We start from the raw sequence: 26642 nt of genomic DNA, 5'->3' as shown, positions 1-26642 counted from the left end.
ATGGGCATAGAGGGGAGACCATGTCCTTTAAATTGTAACCTTCCTTTCACTTCTGTTGAGGCACTGCCATCTAGTGGTGGAAGGTCCTGCTTTTTGCCAGATTTTATCGCATTAAAAGTGGTTCTCTCATAGCAGGATTTCCAAGGGATACTGTGTTAGATATCCTGGTCGTTGAGAACATCATGTAATGGACCCAAAATCTTCCATGACTGGCTAATCATGCACATACAATAAATTCCTCATTTTGAAGAGCCCTTAGACTTCCACCACTTCCCATAGAAATCTATGTATTGTACTCTTGTTGAGTTCAAAGGGGCTTACTTCCTAGGAATTGTGTTTAGAATTGTAACCTTGTTCTCTAAGCCTATTTTCTACTGGCATTGTATCACCTGTTTCCCACAGGCACTGGAATGACGCTGGCAACAATTACTCAGCCCTCTCTTTTTCTTTGTGATGGAGAGGAACCACAACAGGTAAGGTGAAGTAGCCGGGTGCCTCCATCCCCCACTCACGTCCCAGGGCCAGAATACCTGTCTCTCCTTCTGCTTTTCTTCTGGGAAAGCAAAGATCATGTTTGCTGGATGGCAACAAAGGCTCATGTTGTCCAGTATCTTGCGGCTTGTCTTTGCGCCCTGTTTAGCCTGTCCTGGTTGCGCAGTGGTGCTGTTTTTTATAGGACGCAGCTGCAAACTTGCAGCCACATCAAGCTTTTCCCCGTGCAACTGCACTTGTTCGCAGTGTTGATTTCCTGTGATTTTTAAAGCTACTGTTAGGTCACGTGTTCTTTCCTCCATCTGTTGCGATGCTGGGTGGGGCGGGGCGGGAAGCATCCAGCCATCTCATCTTAATTATTTGTTTTGATTTTGTTGATGTTTATGTTACCCCTGAGAAGAAAGCCTGTTTCTTTTGTCCAGGATCTGGTGACTTTTGAGGAGGTTGCTGTGTGCTTCACTCAGGAGGAGTGGGCACTGCTGGATCCTGACCAGAAAGCCCTGCACAGGCAGATCACAGAGGAGAACCTGTTGTCCTGCATGATGACAATGTTGGCTTGGAATCATGATGTGGAAGGTAATAATACCGTACTGGGTATTTTGAGGCTGCCTTTTACGAAATAGCCCTCTGAAGGTGATGTTAAGTACATTAATTTATATTAAAACCAAGGATTATACAGTATTTTAAGATGACAGCTTAAAGGCACAGGATCATGCAGGCCTGGTTGAAGGCCTGCCTCCAGCACCATGAGCAGTGGGATTGCTTTCTTCAGCCAGACTTTGTTTATTCTCATTTATTAAAACATTTCTAATGATGCATTTGCATTAAACAAGAGTCCGTGCAGGAGCTAATGCTGGTGAGATAGCAATATTAAATGTTAGAAAACAGAGTCAAAACAATCATCAGCATTCGGTCATCAGATCATCAGGAAATGTTTATTGCTGCCATACATGGAAACATAGAAGTGACCCATCATACAGTCCCAGAAGCCTGATAGTTCAGCTGTCCTGAAGCCACGGGGGCAGGGTCTAGGGAGGTGGCAGCACCCAGGCAAATGCAGTGTCCCACACCAACATTCAGTTAATGGCAGTCAGTAGAGGCAGTGGAGTGCACGGTAGATCTGTCTCCCACTGAAGTCTTTTCAGTGCTTACTTTCATCAGACTCACTAATTGGGTCCTGCTCTATGTGTTTCTTTCGCTAACTCAGGCTTTTACCCTTTTCTTGTCTTTATTCCAGAAGTTGACAGGCGTAAAGTGCAGACTAAGAGGGAACTATGTGGGATGCCACTGAAAAAAGACAGATCTAAAAAGAGCAAAAAGCAGAGAAGGGAAACGGAAGTAAATCAGAATAACATGAATAATTCCTTTATTTCTCATGACGGTGGCTACTATGATATCACAATCCAAGAAGAAATGATTTCTGAATCACACAGTAAAGCTCATTTCAAGACTCACACACTGAAGAAATCACATCCACGTCTGGAGTGTGAAAAGAGCTTCAATCCAAAAAGTACTATCACTATATATCAAAGAACACTTGCAAGCGAAAAACCTTATAATTGTTTGGAATGTGGAAAGAGCTTCAGCCAGAAGATTTCTCTTATTAATCATCAGAGAACTCACACAGAGGACAAACCATATCATTGTCTGGAGTGTGGAAACTACTTCAGTAAAGAGCAATCTCTCATTCTGCATCAGAGAACTCACACAGGAGAGAAACCATATCATTGTTTAGAGTGTGGAAAGAGCTTCAGTAAAAAGATTAATCTGATTTATCATCAGAGAACTCACACAGGGGAGAAACCATATCATTGTTTGGAGTGTGGAAAGAGCTTCAGGAAGAAGGAATCTCTCATTCGTCATCAGAGAACACACACAGGAGAAAAACCATATCATTGTTTGGAGTGTGGAAAGAGCTTCAGTTGTAAGATTTATCTGACATATCATCAGAGAACTCACACAGGAGAAAAACTGTATCATTGTTTGGAGTGTGGAAAGAGCTTCAGTCGCAAGATTAATCTCACTTATCATCAGGGAACGCACACAGGGAAGAAAACATATAATTGTTTGGAATGTGAAAAGAGCTTCTGCTTGAAGATTTCTTTTATTAATCATCAGAGAACTCACACAGGGGAGAAACCTTATCATTGTTTGGAGTGTGGAAAGAGCTTTAGGCAGAAGACTTCTCTCAATAATCATCAGAGAACTCACACAGGGGAGAAACCTTATCATTGTTTGGAGTGTGGAAAGAGCTTTAGCCAGAAGACTTCTCTCATTAATCATCGGAGAACTCACAAAGAGGAGAAACCATATCATTGTTTAGGGTGTGGAAAGAGCTTCATTCAGAAGATTCATCTTACTTCTCATCAGAGAACTCACGCAGATGAGAAACCTCATTGTTTGGAGTGTGGAAAGAGCTTCAATTGTAAGATTAGTCTCACTAATCATCGGAGAACTCATACTGGGGAGAAACCATACGTCATGTCTAGCCCTTCTCCCCCTGGGTTGGAAGAAGGTGTTCCAGGTGATCAATCAGAATCAGACTCTGAAGTAGAGGAGTCGGCGCCAGACACAGGCCAGGCTATACCATTGGGGGAGAAAGCTCTCACAGGCTCTTCACCAGCTGGGAGTGAACCTGCTCCAGAACTTATCTCCTGAAAGGCAAACAATACACAGTCAGTGGGAAGGCAACAGCACGGAGAGATTAGCGGATCCTAGAGTACACCGCAGACTAAAACAGGCAGAGCTAAAGGAAGGTGAGAGAAAGTTGGCCCGGCTACCATCCCATCAGAAGCTGCCTCAGAACTAGTCTCTCTGAAGTTAATGCGTCTTGGGAAAGGGCTTTTCATTCTTCTTGAAAGGACAATTGTCTCGCTTAGGTTGCATAATGTTGCCTAGGGGAAAGTTCCTAGAGATTAGACTCTCTTCAGGTGGAAAGAGATGTTTATTGCTTGAATAAAGCTTTGTGGATTACTTAGCAGGCCTCATTATTGCCTCCCAAGAAGGCAAGAGGTTTTGGGAAACACGACAGGTGTTTCCTTTACAATCAACCCCTGTCCTGTATGGGGTTGCACTCTCCCTAAAGGATCGGGTCTGTAGTTTGGGGGTGCTCTTGGATCCAGAACTGTCACTTGAGGCACAGGTGAACTCAGTGGCAAAGAGCACCTTTTATCAGCTTAGGTTGATATACCAACTACGCCCTTATCTGGGCAGAGATAGCCTAGCTACAGTTATCCATGCTCTGATAACCTCTCGTTTGGATTACTGCAATGCATTATACGTGGGCTGCCTTTGAAAACGGTCCGGAAGCTTCAGCTGGTACAAAACAGGGCAGCCTGTTTACTAACGGGGACTGGCCAGCGAGATCATATTACGCCAGTCCTTTTACAACTTCATTGGCTGCCAGTCCAGGTCCGGGCCCGATTCAAAGTGCTGGTATTGACATTTAAAGCCCTAAACGGTTTGGGGCCAGGTTATTTGAAGGAACGCCTCCTCCCATATGTACCTGCCCGGACCTTAAGATCATCTTCAGGGGCCCTTCTCCGTGAGCCCCTGCCGAAGGTGAGGCAGGTGGCTACTAGGAGGAGGGCTTTCTCCGCTGTGGCACCCCGGTTGTGGAATGAGCTCCCCAGAGAGGTCCGCCTGGCGCCTACACTGTACTCCTTTTGTCGCCAGCTGAAGACCTTTTTATTCTCCCAGTATTTTAACACTTAATTTTAACTTAAATTTAAATTTTACTGTTTTAACTCTGTATTTTAATTTTATATCAATTTTGCTGCGTGGTTTTTATTCTGGTTGTGCTTTTTATATTGTATTGTGTATTTGTGCTTTTAACCTGTTGATTGTCTTACTATGATTTTAATTTTTGTGAACCGCCCAGAGAGCTTTGGCTATTGGGCGGTATAGAAATGTAATAAATACATAAATAAATAAATAATAAATTTCACACTGCATGACGAGTGTAGGAGATAGATTGCATACAGCAAATACAACCCATCTGTCTATTGATAGGATGAAGCTTAGAATACAAAGAATCTTCAGCAAACAGTGAAAAATAATGCTGTGCAGATCAAAACTATTCCCAGAATTTCCCAGTTATGTGCTTTTCAATTTTCATTATTCACTATTTTAGTTATCTTTTAAAATGATAAGGAAGAAAGTGTATACTCCAATATTGAATAATGGCAATAATGCAATATTTAATAATGCCTTTTTGCGTCAATAATCTAGTGAGTTCTATGTGCAATGCCTGTTTTCTTATGAAATGTGACTGCGCAAAGTCAGACGAGACTACATGTTACTGCATGACAGCTGCTGATCTACACAACAGACAGGCATGGGGCAACTCACAGGTGGATTCCTCTTTCCTAACAGTAAGGCTCAGAAGCTTCATAAGGCAATAGAGGACCAGGACAATGTGGGCATCTTTTCTGGTTCCGTGCATTCAATCTAATGCGTCTGAATTTCAGCCTGCAAGAATATGGAAAATTATCGGTGCATTGGGCAAAGGAGCTGATCCGCCAGCTACAGCCTTTCCTGGACAGGGATAACCTTGCCACAGTAATACATGCACTGTTAACCTCCCAATTAGACTACTGCAATGCACTCTACGTGGGGCTGCCCTTGAAGATAACTCGGAAGCTGCAGCTAGTGCAAAATGCAGCAGCTAGACTGCTGCCTGGAACATCCCATAGAGACCACATAACACTGGTCTTAAGGGAATTACACTGGCTGCCAATACATTTCCTGTTGGAATTCAAGGTGTTGGTATGACGTTTAAAGCCCTGAACGGCTTGGGACCGTGATACTTGAGGGAGCGCCTCTCCCGATATCTGTGGAATGCCCTCCCCTGGAGGCCTGACTGGCCAGTACTGGCCTCGTTTCAGTGCCAGGTTAAGACATGGCTTTTTAACAGAGCCTTTGATGGCTAAATCTGCCAGCCTCTGCACACTGTCTTGTTTTAATTGGCTTTTACTGTTTTAAAATTTCACATTGGTTTTAACATACTAATGGTTTAATTTGTTTTAGAATTCTATATTCTATTATATAGGCATGTTTTTATCTGTATGCCGCCCGGAGATCCTTGTGATATAGGGTGGGGTATAAATATTTTAATGAATAAATAAATGGTAATCAAGAACAATCTGTGACATTACTCAACACCATCACTGTCTTTATGTAGCCACACCCAATATATATATATATATATATCCAGTGATCAAAACCCTGCTAATTTGATACCAGAGTTAAGGCTTTCCGATGTTGGTTCAAGGTCTGGAAAGCCAAGAAATTGTAAAGTAAGGCTGATGCCTTAACAGACATGCCCAGTGGTTGGTCATGATGTTGTGAAATGTCACAAATTGAGTTTGCTTACAACTTACCATCCAGACACCCACACTTCTCTTGGGTCTTTCGGGCTCACATCCAGATGGGCAGGACGGAGAGCCTGAGAGCAGCCAAGATGCTCCACGTTGTCCTGGCCCTCTTATTGCAGTATGAAGCAACTGAGCTTATTAACTGTAATGCTAGAGGAATCTTCCTGCAGGTTCACCCATGCCTGGTGATTGCTTACAGTCTCTACCACTTTTGTGATTTCCCCCAGCTCACTGCTACAAGACCAATTTGTGGATGCTGTGTTGCTTGAACCTTCCAGACAAGACATTGTGGGTGGTATGGTGTTCCAGTTTGTGGGAGATGTTTGGACCCATATTGCCTGGCCTGGCCTGGCCTGGCCTGACCTAGCTAAGCAATTAGCGGATTCCATGATCAAGTGCATCAGAGGATATTCTGTATTTGGATTCCATGATTTCATTCCAGCACCCTGTCCCCCACAACCAGGCCTCTTAAGACTGGTAGCAAAATTTTGTTGTGATACTTAACACTTTGGGAAACACCTGTGTCATGAGGTAGAATGGGGAATAGCTGATGATGGAGGGTCTATGGTTATGTTCCTAACCATATTATACTTTAATTGTTTATCATAAAAACTACTTTTTTAAAAAAAAAATGGACAGTGTAAGTCACCTCGCGTCCCAATGGTATTGAGTCATGACCAGCAGCATCCATATAGTAGGAACGTTATCGAAAAGACAAGGACAACGCAGTCCATCTGCATTGGTCTCATCTTCCCTATCCAGATTTGGGCCTAAAAGACCAAGCAAGAGTGTGGGTGCATTGTAAGCAAGCACATTTTGAGACATCACACAACACTGATCACGGGACATGTCAGTTAAGGCCTCAGCCTTACTTTCCAATTTCCTGGCTCCATGTCTTACAACTGGTCCCCAACCTTTTTCCATGGAGTGGGGGGGGGGGCAGGGAGATGAGGTTGAAGGTTTAGGGAGGCGCCAAGGGGTGGGCCGCCCCTTTCCTTGCCAGCCGCAGCCACCCCTCCTCCTCCCACCAAGCAGCCCAAGCTGCAACCTGCTCCGCGTTTGGAGTGCCGATAGCGCCATGTGCCTCCAGCCCATCCACGCACAAGGCCCGCTCCTGCCTGCAAGTGGTAGCGGCCAGGGTCGCGCCCGCCTGGTCCCCGAGCTTCCCACCCCAGCCACTGCACCTGGAAGCCGCTCTCCCACAGCAGCTCTGAGAGATGCTAGTGGGGGTGGGGGCGACCAGCCGAAGCGAAGCCAGGACACTGGCGCGAGCGGGCGGCCTCAGAATGGCGCGCCCTGAAGTCGCTCTCCCAGAAGTCTTCTGGCTGGGCGCGCTGTTCTGAAGCCCCCCACCCCCACCCCAGCGTCCTAGCTTCGCTTCGGCTGGGCAGGCGAGATGGCGCCCCGCGCCCAGGTTCACTGGAGTGGGGGTGGGTGAAAGCAGCTCACCTGCGCGGCCCGGTTCCTAACAGGCCACAGACTGGGACCAGTCCGCGGACTGGGGGTTGGGGACCCCTGTCTTACAAAACGGGGGTGGGTGGGAGTTCCTCCACGATCCTCCTTTACCAGAGGTTTGCCATTTAGCATCAGACAAAAGGGCTTTTTCAGCCATGTCACTCCAGTTACAGAATTTGCCCTGCCCTTCTAGAGGTTCACCTGGTGCCTGTATTGTAATCTCATTGGTATTTCATCAAAATGTTCTAATTTAGGGTGACCATATGAAAAGGAGGACAGGGGTCCTGTATTTTTAACAGAGGTATTGAAAAGGGAATTTCTGCAGTTGTCATTTGTATATATGGAGAACCTGGGGAAATTTCCTCTTCATCACAACAGTTAAAGCTGCAGGTGCCCTGCCCTCTTTTAAATCTGGTCACTCTAGTATAGCTCCTGCAGCTTTAACTGTTGTGACGAAGAGGGAATTTCACCAGGTTCTCCATATAAACAAATGGCACCTGCTGAAATTCCCTTTTCTATGCAACTGTTAAAGATACAGGAGCCCTGTCCCCCTTTTCATATGGTCACCCTATGACTAATTTATCCAGACATTTTATCACGTTTTTTAAACTTGATGTAGGATTTATTTCTCTCTAAACATGCATAGTATTGTGCCCTACAACTTCCAACACCACCCTCATCCAGCCATGCTGGGAATTTTAGGACATATTTCTGTCTGAACATGCATAAATATGTTTGTGGGTTTTCTTTATTTTTGCATTTATAATTATAGACCGCTTGGAAATCCTACAAAGAACAAATACATGTTTTCAATAAAGCACAGTTCTTAGTGTTGCCAGATTTCCAAGAATTAATGCGGGAGCACCTCCTTCCCTGGCTTCTCAGACTTCAAGGCATGGAAGACCTCTTTCCTTAAGAGCTAGGAACTTGCTTTTTAAAAAGGGAAACAGGCTTTTCTAGAAGCAGCACGCTCTTGTACTTCTCCCGTGCTGCCGTGGCGTTGGGCCAACCCCTGACCATGACCATCAGCACCTCTTTCGCATTGTGCCTGTATGTAAGAAAGGCTGCCCCCTCCACGGCGGAGACACATCAACAACAACACACACACACCCCACGGCCCCTATTCTAGATCGAATTAACGAAAGAACGGCTCAGCGGGAGTCCTGCGGCTTGCAGCGTCTCCGTCCGTCCTGAGAAAAGGTGATTCGGTGGAAATAGCGGAGACCCAGGATTTGTCCCCACAGGAGTTCGGCATCTGTGCCTGGTTCTGGTCTCTCTGGATCTGACCCAGATTGGGAATGGAAAAGCTGGGTTCGGTCTGGCCGGCTGCCTGGGAGTTCTCGTAACTCCCGATCAATGGATCTGCTTCTGTGCTCATCCCTACGTTTCCCTCGCTGTGGCCACCTCCTGCAGCGTCAGAGATTTCTGGAAGGTATTTACAGAGGCAGCCCCACATCAAAAGCCTTTGGGGCGTCTTGCTGCTCGGCCTCAGGAGGGTTGCAGAGATCCTTCCTCCAGAGGACGGAGATTTGGGAGGAGGAGGGAGGGGAGCTGCGAGCCTGCGCAGGAAATGCATGTTCTCCAGCAGATGCCCTTCCTGCGCCGCCGCCTTCCGCCAGAGCAGCTCTGACATTGAGCCTCCTCCAGGTGCTGCATCGGAGTCTTCAGGGGGTGAGATCAGTGGGGGGACCCCTGGGCGGTACGGGGGGGGGACATGGGGGGGCAGAAAACAGGGGAGGGAGTGGGAAGCTCTGGGAGGGGGGGAGGAGATGCTGAGATTCAACTCCTTTGATTTTGCAAATGGAGGGGCGGAGCTTCATGCCAGGCTACTGCGGAGCAGCCTGAAGCGGATCGGGGGGGGGGGGGCGGAATAGGGGAAGAGCGTGGAATGGCGCCGCTCCCTCCCTCTGCTCCTGTTCTCCGCCTGCCTGGCGGGCTGAGAAGCGCCGCTTGCACGACGCCCGACCGACCTGCCTGGCCCGTCCCTGCTGTCCGGCGGGTCTCCTGACACCCCCCCCCCAAGGGGCCGCTGGCCCTCCGCCCCAGAAAGCGCGGCCCTGCTTTGCACTGACTGCCGCCTGGCTCAAGGCGCGGCCCTGCTTTGCACTGATTGCCGCCTGGCTCCGAGAAGCCCCCAATCCCCCCGCCTGGCTGCCTGCCGGCCCGCTTTCCTTCGGGGTCGTCCCTTGAGCGGGGCCTGGCTGGACTGCCGCCCTGGCTAAACTCGACGGTCGCCATTGTGCTGCTGCGGAGGGGAGAGGGAGGAGGAGGGCCTTGCGGGATGTGCTGGGTGAAGGCAGCACAAGATCGTGGCCCGGCCCGTGAGATGCAGGCCTGGCGCTAGAGGCGGCTGGAGAGGCGTCCTCTCCAGAAGAAGGAGAAGGCTGAGGGTCCGAGTAAAATAAGGATCCACAATACCAAAAACCGCATCCCCCTGATTGCATATGATTTTTACAGAGCAACTGCTCCCCCACAAACCACAATCCAATCACAGAGCCCATCGGCCTCCACAGACTGAGCCACCTGAATCAGGGATCCACCCTCGTGGGTGCAGCCACGTGCAAAAAGATGGATCCGAGGCAGGGATCCTCATGATTATAAGACAACAACACCGAAACACCACCATATCACAGATCATATCAGCTTCCACAGACTGAACCACAGAAATAATGGATCCACTACGACACAAGAACATGGATCTGAATCTTATATGAGATCCACATGAAACCATAATCAAATCAGTGTGAACCAAATTATTAATCCCATATTTGAGTGTTCCACTGCAGTACAAAAGCATTGATTTGAGGGACAGATCCTCAGAGCTGAACCTTAAAAAGGCTGAACGTGTAACTTATTTAAAACCCTGGGTTTTTATGAATGAGTCCGCATGCTATGGCACCCTGCCAGATCTCTGCTGCTCTGACTGAGAGCAGCTAAATAATTCAGACATGTTTCGACCTTTGGTGTTTGTCTGGCTTTTCTCTTTGTGAACAAACCAGGGAAATAGCCCCAAATCCATAAACAAATCAGGTGTCATCCTTGTATACAATCTGGCCTCTAAAAAGCCAGAGCAAGGGGTTACCAGGGAACAACAAGAAGAGGATGTTGCACAAGCTCTGATCAGAAGCTAGTTGGCCACTGTGTAAACTGAGTGCTGGACTAAACAGACCCTTGGTCTGATACAGCAGAGCTCTTATGATGTGCCCTGTGATATAACAGTGCAGACACTATATTAAAATCCACTGGACACATCAGGAACTGTATCCTGAATCCTCCCCCCCCCCATCGGTTCTAGGAAGTATAGGACCATGCTACTGACATTGCTAAGAAATGTTTTAAATAAATAAATGTGCTATATGATTCAGCTTTGATTTTGGATGCACTACATGTAAAATCCAGATGATCCATCAGCATCCATACCTTGCATAAATGGATCACACTATTTGAGTAGAAGAATGGGATTCTTAGAGTGCACTTTTGGACAAAGATGAGTTCTGTGCTTTGCTGGTTTTTTGGGGTGGGTGGGGAACCCAATGCAAAAAAAAAAATTAGGATCCACACTGAATTGTGCCTCCTATCTGTGACTTTATACTTCAATGGTGCCATAAAAGATCTGGCATTTGTGCCAAATTTCTTCCGAGAGCAGACCTGCTTACTAGCTGGAGTCCTGCACATTTCATCTTGTCTTGGCAGCATAGTAAATCTTTTAAGAAAGCCATGTTCTGTCTTCACAGAGCCTTAGTGGCGCTGCCTCAGAGAGCCCTCTTTGCCCAGATACCAGGTGAAGGAGGAGTTTCCTTGGTCCCCTTGGAGGCTTCCTTGGAACACGGATCAAAGATGGCCAAGCAAACCTCAACTGGGCCTGAAGCAAGAAAAGACATTAATGTCATTGGGACCGGTTGTACTGGGGAATTCCTGGAAACAACAGTGCAAGTTCTCCAGCGGGAGGACACGGTCAGCTCAGATGTACAGCGCCAGCATTTCAGGCAGTTCTGTTACCAGGAAGCTGAAGGGCCCAGAAAGGTTTGGAACCAGCTTTACCAGCTTTCTCGCCAGTGGCTGGAGCCAGAGCAACACACAAAAGACCAAATCCTGGACCTGGTGGTCCTGGAGCAGTTCCTGACCATCCTGCCAGCAGAGATGTCGAGCTGGGTGAGAGAATGTGGAGCAGAGACCAGTTGCCAGGCGGTGGCCCTGGCAGAAGGCTTCCTCCTGAGCCAGGCGGAGGACCAGAAGCAGCAAGAGCAGCAGCAGGTGAGAGCATTGCATTAGAGGGCTCAGGAATGAGAGGGACGATTTCCGGAAACACTCTACTTGTTGCTGAACCCCTTCTGGAAATTACCTCAGGAGAGATGTCCCATTCCTCACAGAGTTTTGCCTCTGTATGTCTTGGATCTTCATTGCTGTTTCAGGTACAGCGTCCGTTTGCAGAAGTGGGACCTGATTTCCCTGCAGCAGAGAAAGCTCCATCAGATGCCAGAGAGAGCCCGCCACAAAGGGGAATGAGGCAGGAAGGTGACGGATGTCCTGCCATGCAGGGTAAGTCTTAGTTTGGGAGTGGCTGCATTTCAACCTGGTCTTTTCCTCTGAAGGGTGGAAGAGATCGTTGAGCTGCTTTTATTTCCCAACCCAAGTCCTCTTAAGAGGAGATGCTTGTTTGTGATTGATTTGTCAAATTGATTGATTTGTGGCCAAGAGCACAAAATGGGGATGGGGGTTGGGGAATGCACTTTTACTGAAGAGTTCTCAAAAAGCAAATAAGTCATCTTGTAATGCCCAGGTGTACTTAGAGCATCTCTACAAGAGGGACAATCGTGTTGCTTCCCCGGGGCTTTGTGCTTCCTGGTTCTTTTGCACTATTGTTATGAGTTGCATTTCATGGGCATAGAGGGGAGACCATGTGCTTTCAAACGAATTCTTCCCCTCCCTTCACTTCTGTTGAGGCAGTGCCAGCTAGTGGTGGAAGGTCCTGCTTTTTCCCAGAATTTATGACATTAAAAGTGGTTCTCTCATAGCAGGATTTCCAAGGAATACCACGGAAGATGTCCTGGGCATTGAGAATATCATGTAATGCTCCCCAAAACTTCCGTGACTGGCTAATCGTGCACATACAATAAATTCCTCATTTTAAAGAGACTTAGACTTAGACTTCCACCACTTATTTATTTATTTATTTTATTCATTACATTTATATACCGCCCCATAGCCGAAGCTCTCTGGGTGGTTTACACTTCCCGTAGAAATCTATGTATTGTACTCCTATTGAGTTCAAAGAGGCTTACTTCGTAGCAAGTGTGTTTAGGATTGTAACCTTGTTCTCTAAGCCTATTTTCAATTGACCTGTTTCCCACAGGCGCTGGAATGACGCTGGCAACAATTACTCAACCCTCTATTTTTCTTTGTGACGGAGCGGAACCAGAACAGGTAGGGTGAAGTATCCTCGGTGCCTCCATCCCCCACTCACGTCCCAGGGCCAGAATACATCTCTCTCCTTCTGTTTTTCTTCTGGGAAACAAATACCATCTTTGCTGGATGGCACCAAAGGCTCATGTAGTCCAGTATCTTTGGGTTTGTCTATACGCCCTGTTTAGCCCATTCTGGCTGTGCCGTGGTGCTGCCTTTTTTATAGGATGCAGCCGCCAACTTGCAACCACAGCGAGCTTTTCCCCATGCAACTGCATATGTTCACAGTGTCGATTTCCTGCGATTTTTAAAGCTGCCATCTAGATTTGGCATTTCCATCCCACAGCTGCGATGCTGCGGGGTTTGAGGGGGGAAGCAGCTGCAGAATGGCAGTGTATAGACACTCCTTTGTTCTTCACAGTGGCTGACCAGATGCCTCTTGGGAAGCCCACAAACCGGACAGGAGGGACATAGCCGCTCCTTGCTGTGCTTATTTCAGCACCTGTTTCTTTCAGCAAGCAAGTTAAATCCTGCCGAATAATGCCCAGCCATCCATTTTGTGGATCTGTATGTTATCCTTGAGAAGAAAACTTGTTTCTTTTGTCCAGGATCTGGTGACTTTTGAGGAGGTCACTGTGTACTTCAGTGAGGAGGAGTGGGCGCTGCTGGATCCTGACCAGAGAGCCCTGCACAGACAGATCATGGAGGAGAACCGTGGGATCGTGGCCTCTGTCGGTAAGCCTCCCTGTTGTTCTGCACGATGACAATGTTGGCTTGGAATCATGATGAGGAAGACAATAATACCATTTTGGGTATTTTGAGGGCGCCTTTTACAAAATAGCCCTCTGAAGGTGATGTTAGGTACATTAATTTATATTAAAATCAAGGATCATGCAGTATTTTAAGACGGCAGCTTAAAGGCACAGGCCTCCAACATATCCCCCCCCCAAAAATTTCACAAGACACATTAAGACGGCTCAGAGTCCCAAAGCAAAACACTGATTAAGGAACAGCAGCCTAGAACATTTTCAAGGCCTGGTTGAAGGTGGAATTGCCTTCTTCAGCCAGACTTTGTTTATTCTCATTTATTAAAACATTTCTAATGATGCATTTGCATTAAACAAGAGTCCGTGCAGGAGCTAATGCTGGTGAGATAGCAATATGAAATGTTAGAAAACAGAGTCAAAACAATAATCAGCATTCGGTCATCAGATCATCAGGAAACGTTTATTGCTGCCATACATGGAAACATAGAAGTGACCCATCATACAGTCCCAGAAGCCTGATAGTTCAGCTGTCCTGAAGCCACGGGGGCAGGGTCTAGGGAGGTGGCAGCACCCAGGCAAATGCAGTGTCCCACACCAACATTCAGTTCTGGCAGTCAGCAGAGGCAGTGGAGTGCACGGTAGATCTGTCTCCTACTGAAGTCTTTTCAGTGCTTGCTTTTATCAAACTCATTAATTGGACTGAGCTCATTTATTTGCGTTTCTGTCGCTAACTCAGGCTTTTACCTTTTTCTTGTCTTCAATCCAGAAGTTGACAGGCGTAAAGTGCAGACTAAGAGGGAACCATGTGGGATGCCACTGGAAAAAGACAGATGTAAAAAGAGCAAAAAGCTGAGAAGGGAAACGGAAGTAAATCAGATTAGCATGAATAACTCCTTTATTTCTCATGACGGTGGCTACTATGATATCACAATCCAAGAAGAAATGAATTCTGAATCACACAGTAAAGCTCATTTCAAGACTCACACACTGAAGAAATCACATCCATGTCTGGAGTGTGAAAAGAGCCTCAATCCACAGAGTACTCTCACTATGCATCATAGAACTCACACAGGGGAGAAACCATATCATTGTTTGGAATGTGGAAAGAGCTTCAGCCAGAAGACTTCTCTCATTAATCATCGTAGAACTCACACAGGGGAGAAACCATATCATTGTTTGGAATGTGGAAAGAGCTTCAGCCAGAAGATTAATCTCACTTATCATCAAAGAACTCACACAGGAGAGAAACCATATCATTGTTTGGAGTGTGGAAAGAGCTTCAGCCAGAAGATTTCTCTAATTAATCATCAGAGAACTCACACAGGAGAGAAACCTTATCATTGTTTGGAGTGTGGAAAGAACTTCAGCCAGAAGATTTCTCTCATGAATCATCAGAGAACACACACAGGAGAGAAACCATATCATTGTTTGGAGTGTGGAAAGAGCTTCAGGCAGAAGATTTCTCTTATTAGTCATCACAGAACGCACACAGGGGAGAAACCATATCATTGTTTGAAGTGTGGAAAGAGCTTCAGGAAGAAGGAATATCTTACTGTTCATCAGAGAACTCACACAGGAGAAAAACTATATAATTGTTTGGAGTGTGGGAAGAGCTTCACTCATAAGATTAATTTGACTTCTCATCAAAGAACACACACAGGGGAGAAACCCTATCATTGTTTGGAGTGTGGAAAGAGCTTCAGTCAGAAGTTTAATTTTACGTACCATCAGAGAACTCACACAGGAGAGAAACCCTATAATTGTTTGGAGTGTGGAAAGAGCTTCAGGAAGAAGGATTCTTTCACTCTGCATCAGAGAACTCACACAGGAGAAAAAATGTATCATTGTTTGGAGTGTGGAAAGAGTTTCAGTCAGAAGATTAATCTCACTTGTCATCAGGGAACTCACACAGGGGAGAAACCATATCATTGTTTGGATTGTGGAAAGACCTTCAGCCAGAAGATTTCTCTCATTAATCATCGGAGAACTCACACAGGGGAGAAACCATATCATTGTTTGGAGTGTGGAAAGAGCTTTAGCCAGAAGACTTCTCTCATTAATCATCAGAGAACTCACACAGGGGAGAAACCATATCATTGTTTGGAATGTGGAAAGAGCTTCAGCCAGAAAATTAATCTCACTTATCATCAGAGAACTCACACAGGGGAGAAACCATTTCATTGTTTGCAGTGTGGAAAGAGCTTCAGCCAAAAGATTTCTCTCATTAATCATCAGAGGACTCACACACAGGAGAAACCATATAATTGTTTGGAGTGTGGAAAGAGCTTCAGTCGTAAGATTAATCTAATGAATCATCAGAGAACTCACACAGGGGAGAAACCATACAATTGTTTGGAGTGTGGAAAGAGCTTCAGGAAGAAGGAATCTCTCACTCTGCATCAGAGAACTCACACAGGGGAGAAACCATAACATTGCATGGATGTCATGCTTCAGTAATGAGAGAACTCTCCCTTATCACAGAATTCACACATGAGAGAAAACATAAAAAATGGAGTATGGAGAGAGATTCAGTCAACAGAGGAATCTTACTACTCTTGAAAGAACTCACACTAGGGAAAAACGATATAAATGCTTAGAGTGCGGAGTTTCAGTGAGAAGACAATTCTCACTTCTCATCACAGAAGTTACTCAGAGGAGAAACCATAGAAATACCTGGAGTATGGAATTAGGTTCGTTTACCATCAACACATCGTGCCCAGTACTCTTCAAAAAAATTATTTATGATTTGGACATGGTGGTGCAGGGAATGCTTATTAAGTTTGCAGATGACACAAAATTGGATGGGATAGCTAATACCCTATAAGACAGAAACAAAAATCAAAGTGATCTTGACTGGCTGGAGTGCTGGGCTGAAAACAACAGAATGAAATTTAATAGGGATAAATGCCAAGTTCTACATCTAGGAAATAGAAACCAAATGCACAGTTGCAAGATGGGGGATACTTGGCTCAGCAATACTGCAAATGAGAAGGATCTTGGAATTGTTGTAGATCACAAGCTGAATATGAGTCAACACTGTGATGTGGCTGCAAGAAAGGCAAATGCTATTTTGGGCTGCATTAATTGAAGTATAGCTTCCAAATCATGTGAGGTACTGGTTCCTCTCTATTCAGCCCCGGTTAGGCCTCATCTAGAGTGCTGTGTCCAGTTCTGGGTTCCACAATTCCAGAAGGACGCAGACAAGCTGGAGCGTGTTCAGAAGAGGGCAACCAGGATGATCAGGGGTCTGGAAACAAAGCCCTATGAAGAGAGACTGAAAGAACTGGGCATGTTTAGCCTGGAGAAGAGAAGATTGAGGGGAGACATGATAGCACTCTTCAAATACTTAAAAGGTTGTCACACAGAGGAGGGCCAAGATCTCTTCTTGAGCCTCCCAGAGTGCAGGATACGGAATAATGGGCTCAAGTTACAGGAAGCCAGATTCCGGCTGGACATCAGGAAAAACTTGCTGACTGTTAGAGCAGTACGACATGGAACCAGTTACCTAGGGAGGTTGTGGGCTTTCCCACACTAGAGTCATTCAAGAGGCAGCTGGACAACCATCTGTCAGGGATGCTTTAGGGTGGTTTCTTGCATTGAGCAGGGGGTTGGACTCAATGGTCTTGTAGGCCCCTTCCAACTCTGCTTTTCTATTATTATATGTTTCACATTAGAGGACCCATGTAGGTGATATACCATATAAAAAAAGGTGGAGCTAAGACAAAGAAACTTCAACGAATATTTTTTGCTTATATCAGAATATAGTAAAAAAGAAAACTATGCAAATCTAAAATATGCTCAGAATATAGGGTAAAATCGAATTTCTCAGTTATGTGCATTTCAAATTTCTTTCATAAACATTTTATTTATTTTTGTATAATGTTAAGGAAAAAGTACATATTTCAATATTGAATAAATATGTTCAAGTAGCAAAGCCAAGACAATGCTTCATTAACACGGAAGTGATTGCTCCCTTGCTTAAGGTAAATAGAAAAAAAATTCCATCATGATTAGCTTTATAATTTCATTGCCTATAACAATATCTCCTCTTGAGCTAATAATTTGAGCTAGGCTTTTGAAATCTACTAGAAATTTCAAATCAACATGATAAAGGTTAGGCCAGGTACAGCAAGTTCAAATGCGCTTTCAATGGACAGATTTATCCTTTCTACCTGTAATATGTTTGTTCAAACTTTGGTGAAAACTGGTGATGCCTTGTTTTCAGCTTTCAGAAGGTTGATACATTTCACTGGTTTGATGAGATTCTAAGCATAGGTCAAAGATTATTAGATTTTTTTGGCCCCATTAAATCCAAGGGCAGCAACTATTTTCAGAGTTATGTCATGCATGCCCAGGATCATTGTACCGCTGAAATGCTACTAGTAGTCCAAAGCTTTGAGAAGAATTCTGTTCCAGCTGTAATCTAGTCAGTTTTATGTGCAATGCCTATTCCTGGGGTGACCATATGAAAAGGAGGACAGGGCTCCTGTACCTTCAACATTTGTAGAGAAAAGGGAATTTCACAACATGTCATTTTTATGCATTCAGTGCCTGGTGAAATTCCCCCCTCATCACAACAGTTAAAGCTACAGGGGCCCTGGCTTCTTTTGTGCCTGGTCACACTTGGGAGGACAGAGTGCCTGAGAGCAGCCAAGATGCTGCATGTTGGCCTGGCCCTCTTCTTGCCTTATGAAGCATCTAAGCCTTGCAGTAATGCTGAAGGAATCTTTCTGCATGTTGACACATTCCTGGAGGTTGATAGATTCTCTACCACATTGCGATTTTTCCCCAGCACACCTTCATAGAATCATAGAATAGCAGAGTTGGAAGGGGCCTACAAGGCCGTCGAGTCCAACCCCCTGCTCAATGCAGGAATCCACCCTAAAGCATCCCTGACAGATGGTTGTCCAGCTGCCTCTTGAATGACACTTCTGCAGGACAGATTTGTGGATGCTTTGGAGCTTGGGTTTTATTCCATCACCCAAGCCCACACAACTGGGCCTCGTAGGCTGAGAATAAAATGTTTTTGTGTTTTTATACACTCATTCTGATCAAAGGTGGGGGTCCCAATGAGTGATGAGACAACCACCTTCCAATCAAAAATGGGATCCATGTGTGGTTAGATCACCCAACCAGAAGTAAGGTGTTTTCTCTATCTCTGACAATCTCATGTTTTATGCCCACATAGAATCAGAGTTGTTGAGTTGGAAGGGACTACAAGGGTCATCTAGTCCAACCTTCTGCAATGTGCAGGAAACACAATTAAACCATCCATGAGAGGTGGCTGTCCGTCCTCTTCTTTCAAACCTCCAGAGATGGAGAACCCACAACCTCCGCAGGTAGACTTTTCCACAGTTGTGCAAATTTTACCGTCAGGAAGTTTTTCCTTATATTTAATTGGAATCTAGGTAGCTTATACCCATTATTTCATGTTCTAATTTCTGTCGCCTTTGAAAATAGTTCTTGACCGTCTTCCCGGTGGCACTCTTTGATGTAGCTGAACCCTGCTAACCTGTCTCCCCTTAGTCTCATTTTCACCAGACTGAACATCCCAAGTTCCTTCAGCCTGTTCTCAAGTCCCTGGATCATTTTTGTTGCCCTCCTCTGAACCTGTTCTGACCTGTCAATGTCCCTCTGGAAATGTGGTGCCCAGAATCATGCACAATACGCCAGCTGTGGTCTCATTAGCGCCGAGTAGAGAGGAATACGGACTTCACGCGTCTTTGATACAAGACTTCTTCTAATGCAGCCCAGAACTGTGTTAGCCCTTCTAGCAGCTACCTCACACTGCTGGCTCACTTTCAGGTTGCTGTCAATGACCACGGCCAAATCCTTCTCCGATGTAGTGATTCCAAGCCATGAACCCCCCTCTTGTATGCGGACCCTACATTTTGCCACCCTAAATGTAATAACTCACATTTTTTCCCTGTTAAAGGACGTCATCGTCCTCTCAGCCTATTCTTCCAACCTGTCCAAATCAGATTGCAATCTCATTCTGCCATCACTGGCCAGACCTCCCAGTTTTGTGTCATCGGCAAATTTGATAAGAAGCCCATCAATCCTGTCACCCAGGTCATTACCACTGGTTATTGCTCTCAAAACCTTGGGTGCCAGGCCTGAGACTCAAGGCCCAGGCTGGCCTTGGCTAACTGGGAAAATGTTTCCAGCTGCGTCTGGTGGGAAAGTGGGCTTCCAGCAGCTCGCTTGGTGATTGGCGGAGATTGATCAGCTGAGGCAGCCAGGGCCTGGCCATCAGAAGAAGGGGTTTGAAGATGGAACTGTGTCCCAGGTGGCCTTGTTGCGTGGAGATGGTACGGCTGTGGCTAACTGACTGGTGGAAGCCTCTATCCATGGTAATGTATAGATCAGGTCAGGTCTGCTATGTTATTTTGCTTGGGTGTAATTGGTGAAAGCTCCCTTTTTTATTGTATTTTACTACACTGCTGCTTTAATCCTTTTGACCCCATTTTATTCATTTTACCTTCCACACTTCCCTTCCCTCAATAAACTGCTTTAAAGCTTCAAAGCTGTGTGTTTACTTCAGGGTAACTTCTGGTGCTCAATCCAGTTTTTGCTGCTTGAAAGTGGCTGGCTGTTTGTGATTCACCTGGTCTACCTTATAGGGAGAGCGTAACCACTTGTGAGTAAGTTCCATAAAAGACAATGGTACTTACTTCTGAGTCAACACTTGGGGAACTACTAGCACAAATGAACTAAAAATTTAAAAAGGATCTCAAGCACAACTCCAGTCTAGCATAATGTAGGGTTTCCCTTACTTGGGAGTAAGCCAGATTTGCCTACCTTCGCTGCACAGAGGCATTTTACCCTCTTCTTCCTCAATAGCTGGGAAAGCCCTTCCTCAAGTTTATAACACAATGCCAGCTTTACACACAGGAGACATCCTGTTTGTTTACAGCATTATGTAAACCACCCAGAAACTTCTGTGAGTGGCCAGCCATGAGCCTGCTACAAATAGCTGGTTTAGAGAAGCCCAGAGCCCCTCTTAGTTAGATAATGTCAGCAGAAAATAAAACATTGGAGGTCTTTGTCCAGGGTGAAAGATCTGGAATACAAGTATCCTTTTCATTTGAATCTCAGGTCTTTTAGGGAGTCTTCAGTTTTTTGTTAGCAAAATTATTTGACCCTTTTAGTACCAGATGAACAAGTAGAAGTAGGATGACCATATGAAAAGGAGGACAGGGCTTCTGTAGCTTTAACCCGTGTATTGAAAAGGAAATTGCAGCAGGTATGCATGCAGCACCTAGTGAAAATCCCTCATCACAACAGTTAAAACTGCAGGAGCCCTGAAGAGGGGATTTCACCAGGTGCTGCATATACATACAAATGACACCTGTTGAAATGCCCTTTTCAATACAAGTCCTGACTTCCTTTTCATCACTCTTTGAAGCCCAAAGGTGACAGTCAGGCTCTGCATCAACCATATTGGCTCTAAGATGGCTTTAGCTGTGACAGTGGGAGCTTTGAGGGAGGCTGCTATACATATTTACTGGGGAATAAATGACATTTTATTTATTATTTATTACATTTAAATTCTGCCTTATTTCCTCCAAGGAACTGAAGGTGCCACACATAATCTTCCTCTCCATTTTATCTTCACAACAACAACCCTGTGAGGTAGGTTGGGCTGAGAGTCGATGCCTGGCCCAAAGTCACCCAGTGAGCTTCCGTGGCCAAGTGGGGACTAGAAAAGGGATTTCCAGTACTATAGCCACTACACCGCACTGCCAGAGAACTGAATGGGTCTTGCTTGGGAGCAGACACATCCAGGATGGCACTGCAGCTTTTCTTCCCCACCGTGTTGAGGTTGCAGTGCCGTGGGCCGACTTGTGGAAGCTCTTGCCACCTTTTGAGCCTCCTGGCAAAAGCAGCCACTAAAAGGACAAAACACAGTTTCGTTGAGCCTGGAGAGAAAACGTGCAGAACAGAAAACCGGAATCGTTGCCAACAGCAGCCGAGGGAAGCCCAAAGCCCACGTGGTGCAATGCAAGGCGTTTCACTGGTCCTGCTTGGAGGGATGCAGGGAAAGGCTCTTGCTGTTTGGCCTCCTGAGGGTTAAATGAGATGAACGAGGAGGTTCCTAGAGAGGAAACGGATTTGGGGAGAGGCCGGGCTCTCCGAAGGAAAGACTCTCCCTCCCTCCTTCCAAAAGCATCGCTGCTTTCTGGGTGAGAACAGGTGAGACCACCACCACCACCCCGCCTTGTGCAGGAGAGGGGGGAAATCCGGGGGCAGGAGGTGCCCAAATTCAATTCCCAAATTGTCAGAGAGGGAACTGGATGTCCCCCAATTTCACTCCACAGGGAGATGACCTGTGCCGCTGATCTACTTGGGGTCCCCCCCTCCCCAAATCCCAGGGAGTTTCCTTCCTTCAGCAGAGCAGGCGGCCTCTTTGATTTGCCAAGTGGGAGGGGGCGATACAGAGGTGAACTGCAATTCGGATTGAACTGCTCTGCATCGATTAAATCCTTCCCCCATTCATCGGGAGCTTCCCAGCCCCCCAGCCCCAACGATGCAATTCTGCCTGGGGCTGAGATGCTCCCCTCGTTTTTCACTGGGTGAGACGGACTGACAGAAGCCAACAAAGGGGGTGATGGAGAGAGGCAGGTGCCCCTGCGAGGCCGGTGATATAAAGAGCACTGGAACGGCAGCCATGTTTCACAATTATTATTTAGATATTTAATTGTCTGCAATTGACGTTCTACTGCTGCAAGGGTTATGGGGGGACAGAGGGGAGAAGGGCTTCTGGGATTGTTTTTCTTCCTTTCTAAAAACAGCAAATGATTTTGAGCCAAACCTGTGAGAAAGCTGATCATAAATACATAAATAAGGAGGAGGGAAATAAAAGATTGCTGTAAATGACTGACAGCCTCAATTTCATGCAGGTAGTTTCAAGGTAGTTTAATTTAAGAGAGGCGTTAGGATAAAATGGCAGCAGTAGAAGGTGTGGCTGGGGGCCTGGATGAAGAACAGATTAAACCTCAAGGGAAGGCCGAGACAGGGGATGTACTTTTAGTGGGATGACTGGATAGAGACAGAGCTGGAGGATGGTGGAAGGGATGAAACCTGTCCTGACTTTCAAGAAAATGAAGGCCTTCTGGCTTTCAGGTGAAGGATCCTTCCCAAGTCTCCAGTTTTTCTGTCAGCCTTGGCTTTTGTCTGCCTTTCCTTCTAAGACAAGGCCTGCTTGCTAGCTTGCCACACACACCCCTTTTCCCCTTGTCTAGACAAAACAATATTTCTTTAACAGAACCATGTCTTTCCTTTATAGTCCCTTAGTGGCACTGCCTCATACGGCACTATATGCCCAGATACAGAAGAGGGAGGAGGTTTTTTGGGCCCCTTGGAGGCTTCCTTGAAACACAGATCAAAGATGGCCAAGCCAGACTCAGATGGTCTTGAAGCTGGAAGTGGCCCTGATGCCGTTAAGTGCAGAAGCCGTGAGGAATTCTGGGCAACAGCACTGCAGAAGGACCTGGGTGAAGACACGGTCAGCTCAGAGGTGCAGCGTCAGCGTTTCAGGCAGCTCCGTTACCAGGCAGCCAAAGGACCCAGAAAGGTTTGCAACCAACTTCACAATCTTTCCCGCCGCTGGCTGAAGCCAGAGCAATACACAAAAAACCAAATCCTGGATGTGGTGATCCTGGAGCAGTTCCTGACCATCCTGCCAGTGGAGATGGTGAGCTGGGTGAGAGAATGTGGAGCGGAGACCAGTTCCCAGGCGGTGGCCCTGGCAGAAGGCTTCCTCCTGAGCCAGGCAGAGGACCAGAGGCAGCAAGAGCAGCAGCAGGTGAGAGCACTCCGTCCAAGGCGGTAAGGATGTGAGGGGGATCACCCTAAAATTCTACAAACTGCCCAACCTGTTCTGGAAATCACTGAAGGAAAGCTGCCCCATGCCTTGCCCCCAACTTTTTTGCCTCTCCCATTCCTTTTCTAATCCTTCTCCTCATTCCTTGCTGTTGATCTTCATTGCTGATTCAGGTATGGAGTCCGTTTGCAAAAGTGGGACCTGACTTCCTTGCAGCAGAGAGAGCTCTCCTGGACACCAGCCCCAGCCCTCCACCAACAGGGACCTCACAGGAGGGTGACGGACGTGTCGCCATGCAGGGTAAGGATTAATTTGGGGGTGGGTTATCTCCACCTGGTCCCGCTGAAAAGATCTTTGGGTGCTTTTATGTTTTTTGTGGGGAAAACTATGAGGCCTCCTCAGCCATTAACAGACAAGATCTTAACCTTTATCTGTACTAAGACTCCACTCCCGGATCTGTCCTTAGTCCTTCCAACCCCACCAGATTCACTCAGAATATCATGGGGCACTTTGTCAAAAGCTTTGCTGAAGTCAAAATATATTATGTCCACAGCATTCCCACAGTTCACAAGGGAGGTTTCCTGATCAAAGAATGAGATCGGATTAGTCTGGCAGGATTTGTTCTTGACAAATCCATGCTGGCTTCTAGTAATCACTGCATTTTTTAAAAGGTGCTGACAGGTTGACTTCTTCATAATCTGCTCCAAAATTTTCCCAGGGATGGATGTCAGGCTAATTGACTTGTAGTTCCCAGGTGTCTCCTTTTTGCCCTTTTTGAAGATAGGGACAACATTCGCCCTCCTCCAGTCATCCAGTTAGTGGCATTAACTTTGGCTTAAGGCGTCTTCTGCGATGCAGCTGTGTTTAAGGGGCCAGAATTGTAGATCAAGCCATATAGAGCGGCCTAAATCTCGCAACTGACAGCTGTCTTAACACAAGGGCTGATAGGATACGGAACAGAGCATTTGGAGGACTCAGGCGCTCATCTAATTGCTTTGTGGTTAGCGTGTGGTTAAGGAAACTGGGAGCCGGAAAGGGTTAACGATGCTGTATGCAAACATACGGCTTGTGGTTAGTGCTAATGACAGAGAAGCATGGTTACGCTAACCACAGAGCCCTGAGTGTCAACATGAAAAATGTATACATAGGAACCAACAGTTTGATTTGTGGCCAGTACCCCAAATGGGAAAGTATGTTTTTTTACCCAACTGAATTCTGAAAATGCATACTGAAGATAAGACATCCCGTAATGCCTGGACGTACTTGGACTGCCATCCCTTCCATGAGAACAACTCTGTGCATTTGATTGGGAAGTCGGTCCATTTGTCTTCCCAGGAGTTTCGGATAGCAATCTCAACCTCTGAGGCAAACATGCACTACTGGTTTCCCATCACTTTTGTCTCCACAGGGGCTGGTATGACACCGGCAATAAATCCACAGCCATCTCTTCTTCCTTGTGATGGAGGGGAACTGGATCAGGTAGGTGGAAGGATCACAAGGGGAGACAAGTGGGGAGAAGACTGGGTGCCTCTGTCCCCTATTATTTATTATTATTATTTATTGTTGTTATTAAATTTATTACATTTATATACATACACACACCCTACCTGAAACTCTCTGGGCAGTTACAAAGATTAAAACACTGAACATTAAAAACCGATATACAAAATTTAAAACCATAAAAAGCATAAAAACAGATGAATATTAATTTAAAATATTAAATTTAAAGTCAGTTAAAATCTCAACATACGCTGTTAAATGCCTGAGAGAAGTGAAAAGTCTTGACCTGGCGCTGAAAAAATAACAATGTCAGGACCAGGTGAGCCTGGTCGGGGTGACCATTCCATAATTGGGGGGGGGGGACACCACTGAAAAGGCTCTCTCTCTTGTCATCCTCTGAGCTTCCCTTGGAATAAGCACCCGGAGGAGGACCTTAGATGTTGAGCATAGTGTACAGGCTGGAGTGTGTTCAGAGGAGGGCAACTAGGATGATCAGGGGTCTGGAAACAAAGCCCTATGAGGAGAGACTGAAAGAACTGGGCAGGTTTAGCCTGGAGAAGAGAAGATTGAGGGGAGACATGAGAGCACTCTTCAAATACTTAAAAGGTTATCACACAGAGGAGGGCCAGGATCTCTTCTCGATCCTCCCAGAGTGCAGGATACGGAATAACGGGCTCAAGTTAAAGGAAGCCAGATTCCGGCTGGACATCAGGAAAAACTTCCTGACTGTTAGAGCAGTATGACAATGGAATCAGTTGCCTAGGGAGGTTGTGGGCTCTTCTCCCACACTAGAGCCCTTCAAGAGGCAGCTGGACAAGCATCTGTCAGGGATGCTTTAGGGTGGATTCCTACATTGAGCAGAGGGTTGGACTCGATGGCCTTGTAGGTGTTGGATCCTGGAATGGATCCTGGATATGTTTCCAGGGATTTGCTAATTGCTGAGGAGCTGGAGGAATCAGAAGACTCAGCAGAAAACTTAAAGGTCAACGTTGCACCTGGACATTGATGTCATGATTGAATAATTGGTGACTTGATTGTTTCAATTAAGGGATTGCAAGCAGTTGCATCATTGTACAGTTAGCCTATAAAAAGGAATGTATTCCCATGTACATGTATCAGAAATGATCACTCTATCAGAGTTGTATTGACTGACCGTATGTAAGTATTTGTATTTGTGATTGCCATAACTAAATTATATTTTTATATGCCAGTAAAGGTTTCTTTAAACCTACTGAAAGTCTCAGTCTTAATCTGTGTCTGTGCTGACTTTGCTGGAAACCGCTGCAAAACTCTGCTATATGGTTATTGGCCAGAAGCCCAGTCTGGCAATAACTAAAATAAGGTTGTAAATATTAGACCAACATATCCCAATAGTAGGCTCCTTCCAACTCTGCTATTCTATGATTCATGTCGGGAGAGATATACTAACCTCCCACCTCAATTAATGTTACCCCTGAGTAAGGAACATTTTTTTTCCCTCCAGGGTCCGGTGACTTTCGAGGAGGTTGCCGTGCACTTCACGGAGGAGGAGTGGGCCTTGCTGGATCCTGACCAGAGAGCCCTGCACTGCCAGGTCATGGAGGAGAACCGGGGGATCGTGGCCTCTCTGGGTAAGGCTCCCAGTTTCCATGCTGCTGCTTGTTCTTGTTATTTTGTATTGTGAGGCTTCCTCTTAAGGCATGGCCCTACAGCTATTCTAGACTGCCTCTTCCCTGAAAAGCTAAGAAATTTCCTGACATGGTAATTTATTAATCTCGAGGTGGTCACTTCAGGGCTGGCATATGCTTATATGATTAGATTTGCGTTTGCCCATCTCGAAGCTTT

At 46.0% G+C, this 26642-nt stretch overlaps 2 protein-coding genes across 4 annotated transcripts in view; one reads left to right on the top strand and one right to left on the bottom strand.

Annotated features, from left to right (window-relative positions):
* Positions 1-16281, top strand: part of LOC134396135 (zinc finger protein 345-like) — a 133137-nt gene extending 116856 nt beyond the window's left edge. Inside the window, exons 1-6 of one of the 3 annotated variants that reach the window (XM_063122510.1) lie at positions 8947-8993; positions 11057-11576; positions 11735-11861; positions 12676-12746; positions 13334-13460; positions 14259-16281. In XM_063122510.1, coding sequence (XP_062978580.1) covers positions 11160-11576; positions 11735-11861; positions 12676-12746; positions 13334-13460; positions 14259-15922 — 2406 coding nt within the window. In that variant the 5' untranslated portion in view covers positions 8947-8993; positions 11057-11159 and the 3' untranslated portion in view covers positions 15923-16281. Of the gene's footprint in view, positions 1-402; positions 474-914; positions 1069-1729; positions 3392-8946; positions 8994-11056; positions 11577-11734; positions 11862-12675; positions 12747-13333; positions 13461-14258 lie in introns of those variants that run through there. The other 2 variants (XM_063122508.1, XM_063122511.1) reach the window with 2 other exon arrangements.
* The window catches only part of LOC134396130 (zinc finger protein 420-like), a 229188-nt gene that overhangs the window by 157384 nt on the left and 45162 nt on the right, over positions 1-26642 (bottom strand). The gene's annotated exons all lie outside the window — the stretch shown is intronic.

The sequence above is a fragment of the Elgaria multicarinata genome, chromosome 3 (genome assembly GCF_023053635.1).
Source record: "Elgaria multicarinata webbii isolate HBS135686 ecotype San Diego chromosome 3, rElgMul1.1.pri, whole genome shotgun sequence".
In the NCBI taxonomy this organism is placed as follows: Eukaryota; Metazoa; Chordata; class Lepidosauria; order Squamata; family Anguidae; genus Elgaria; species Elgaria multicarinata.
This window is presented reverse-complemented; position numbering and strand designations above follow the sequence as displayed.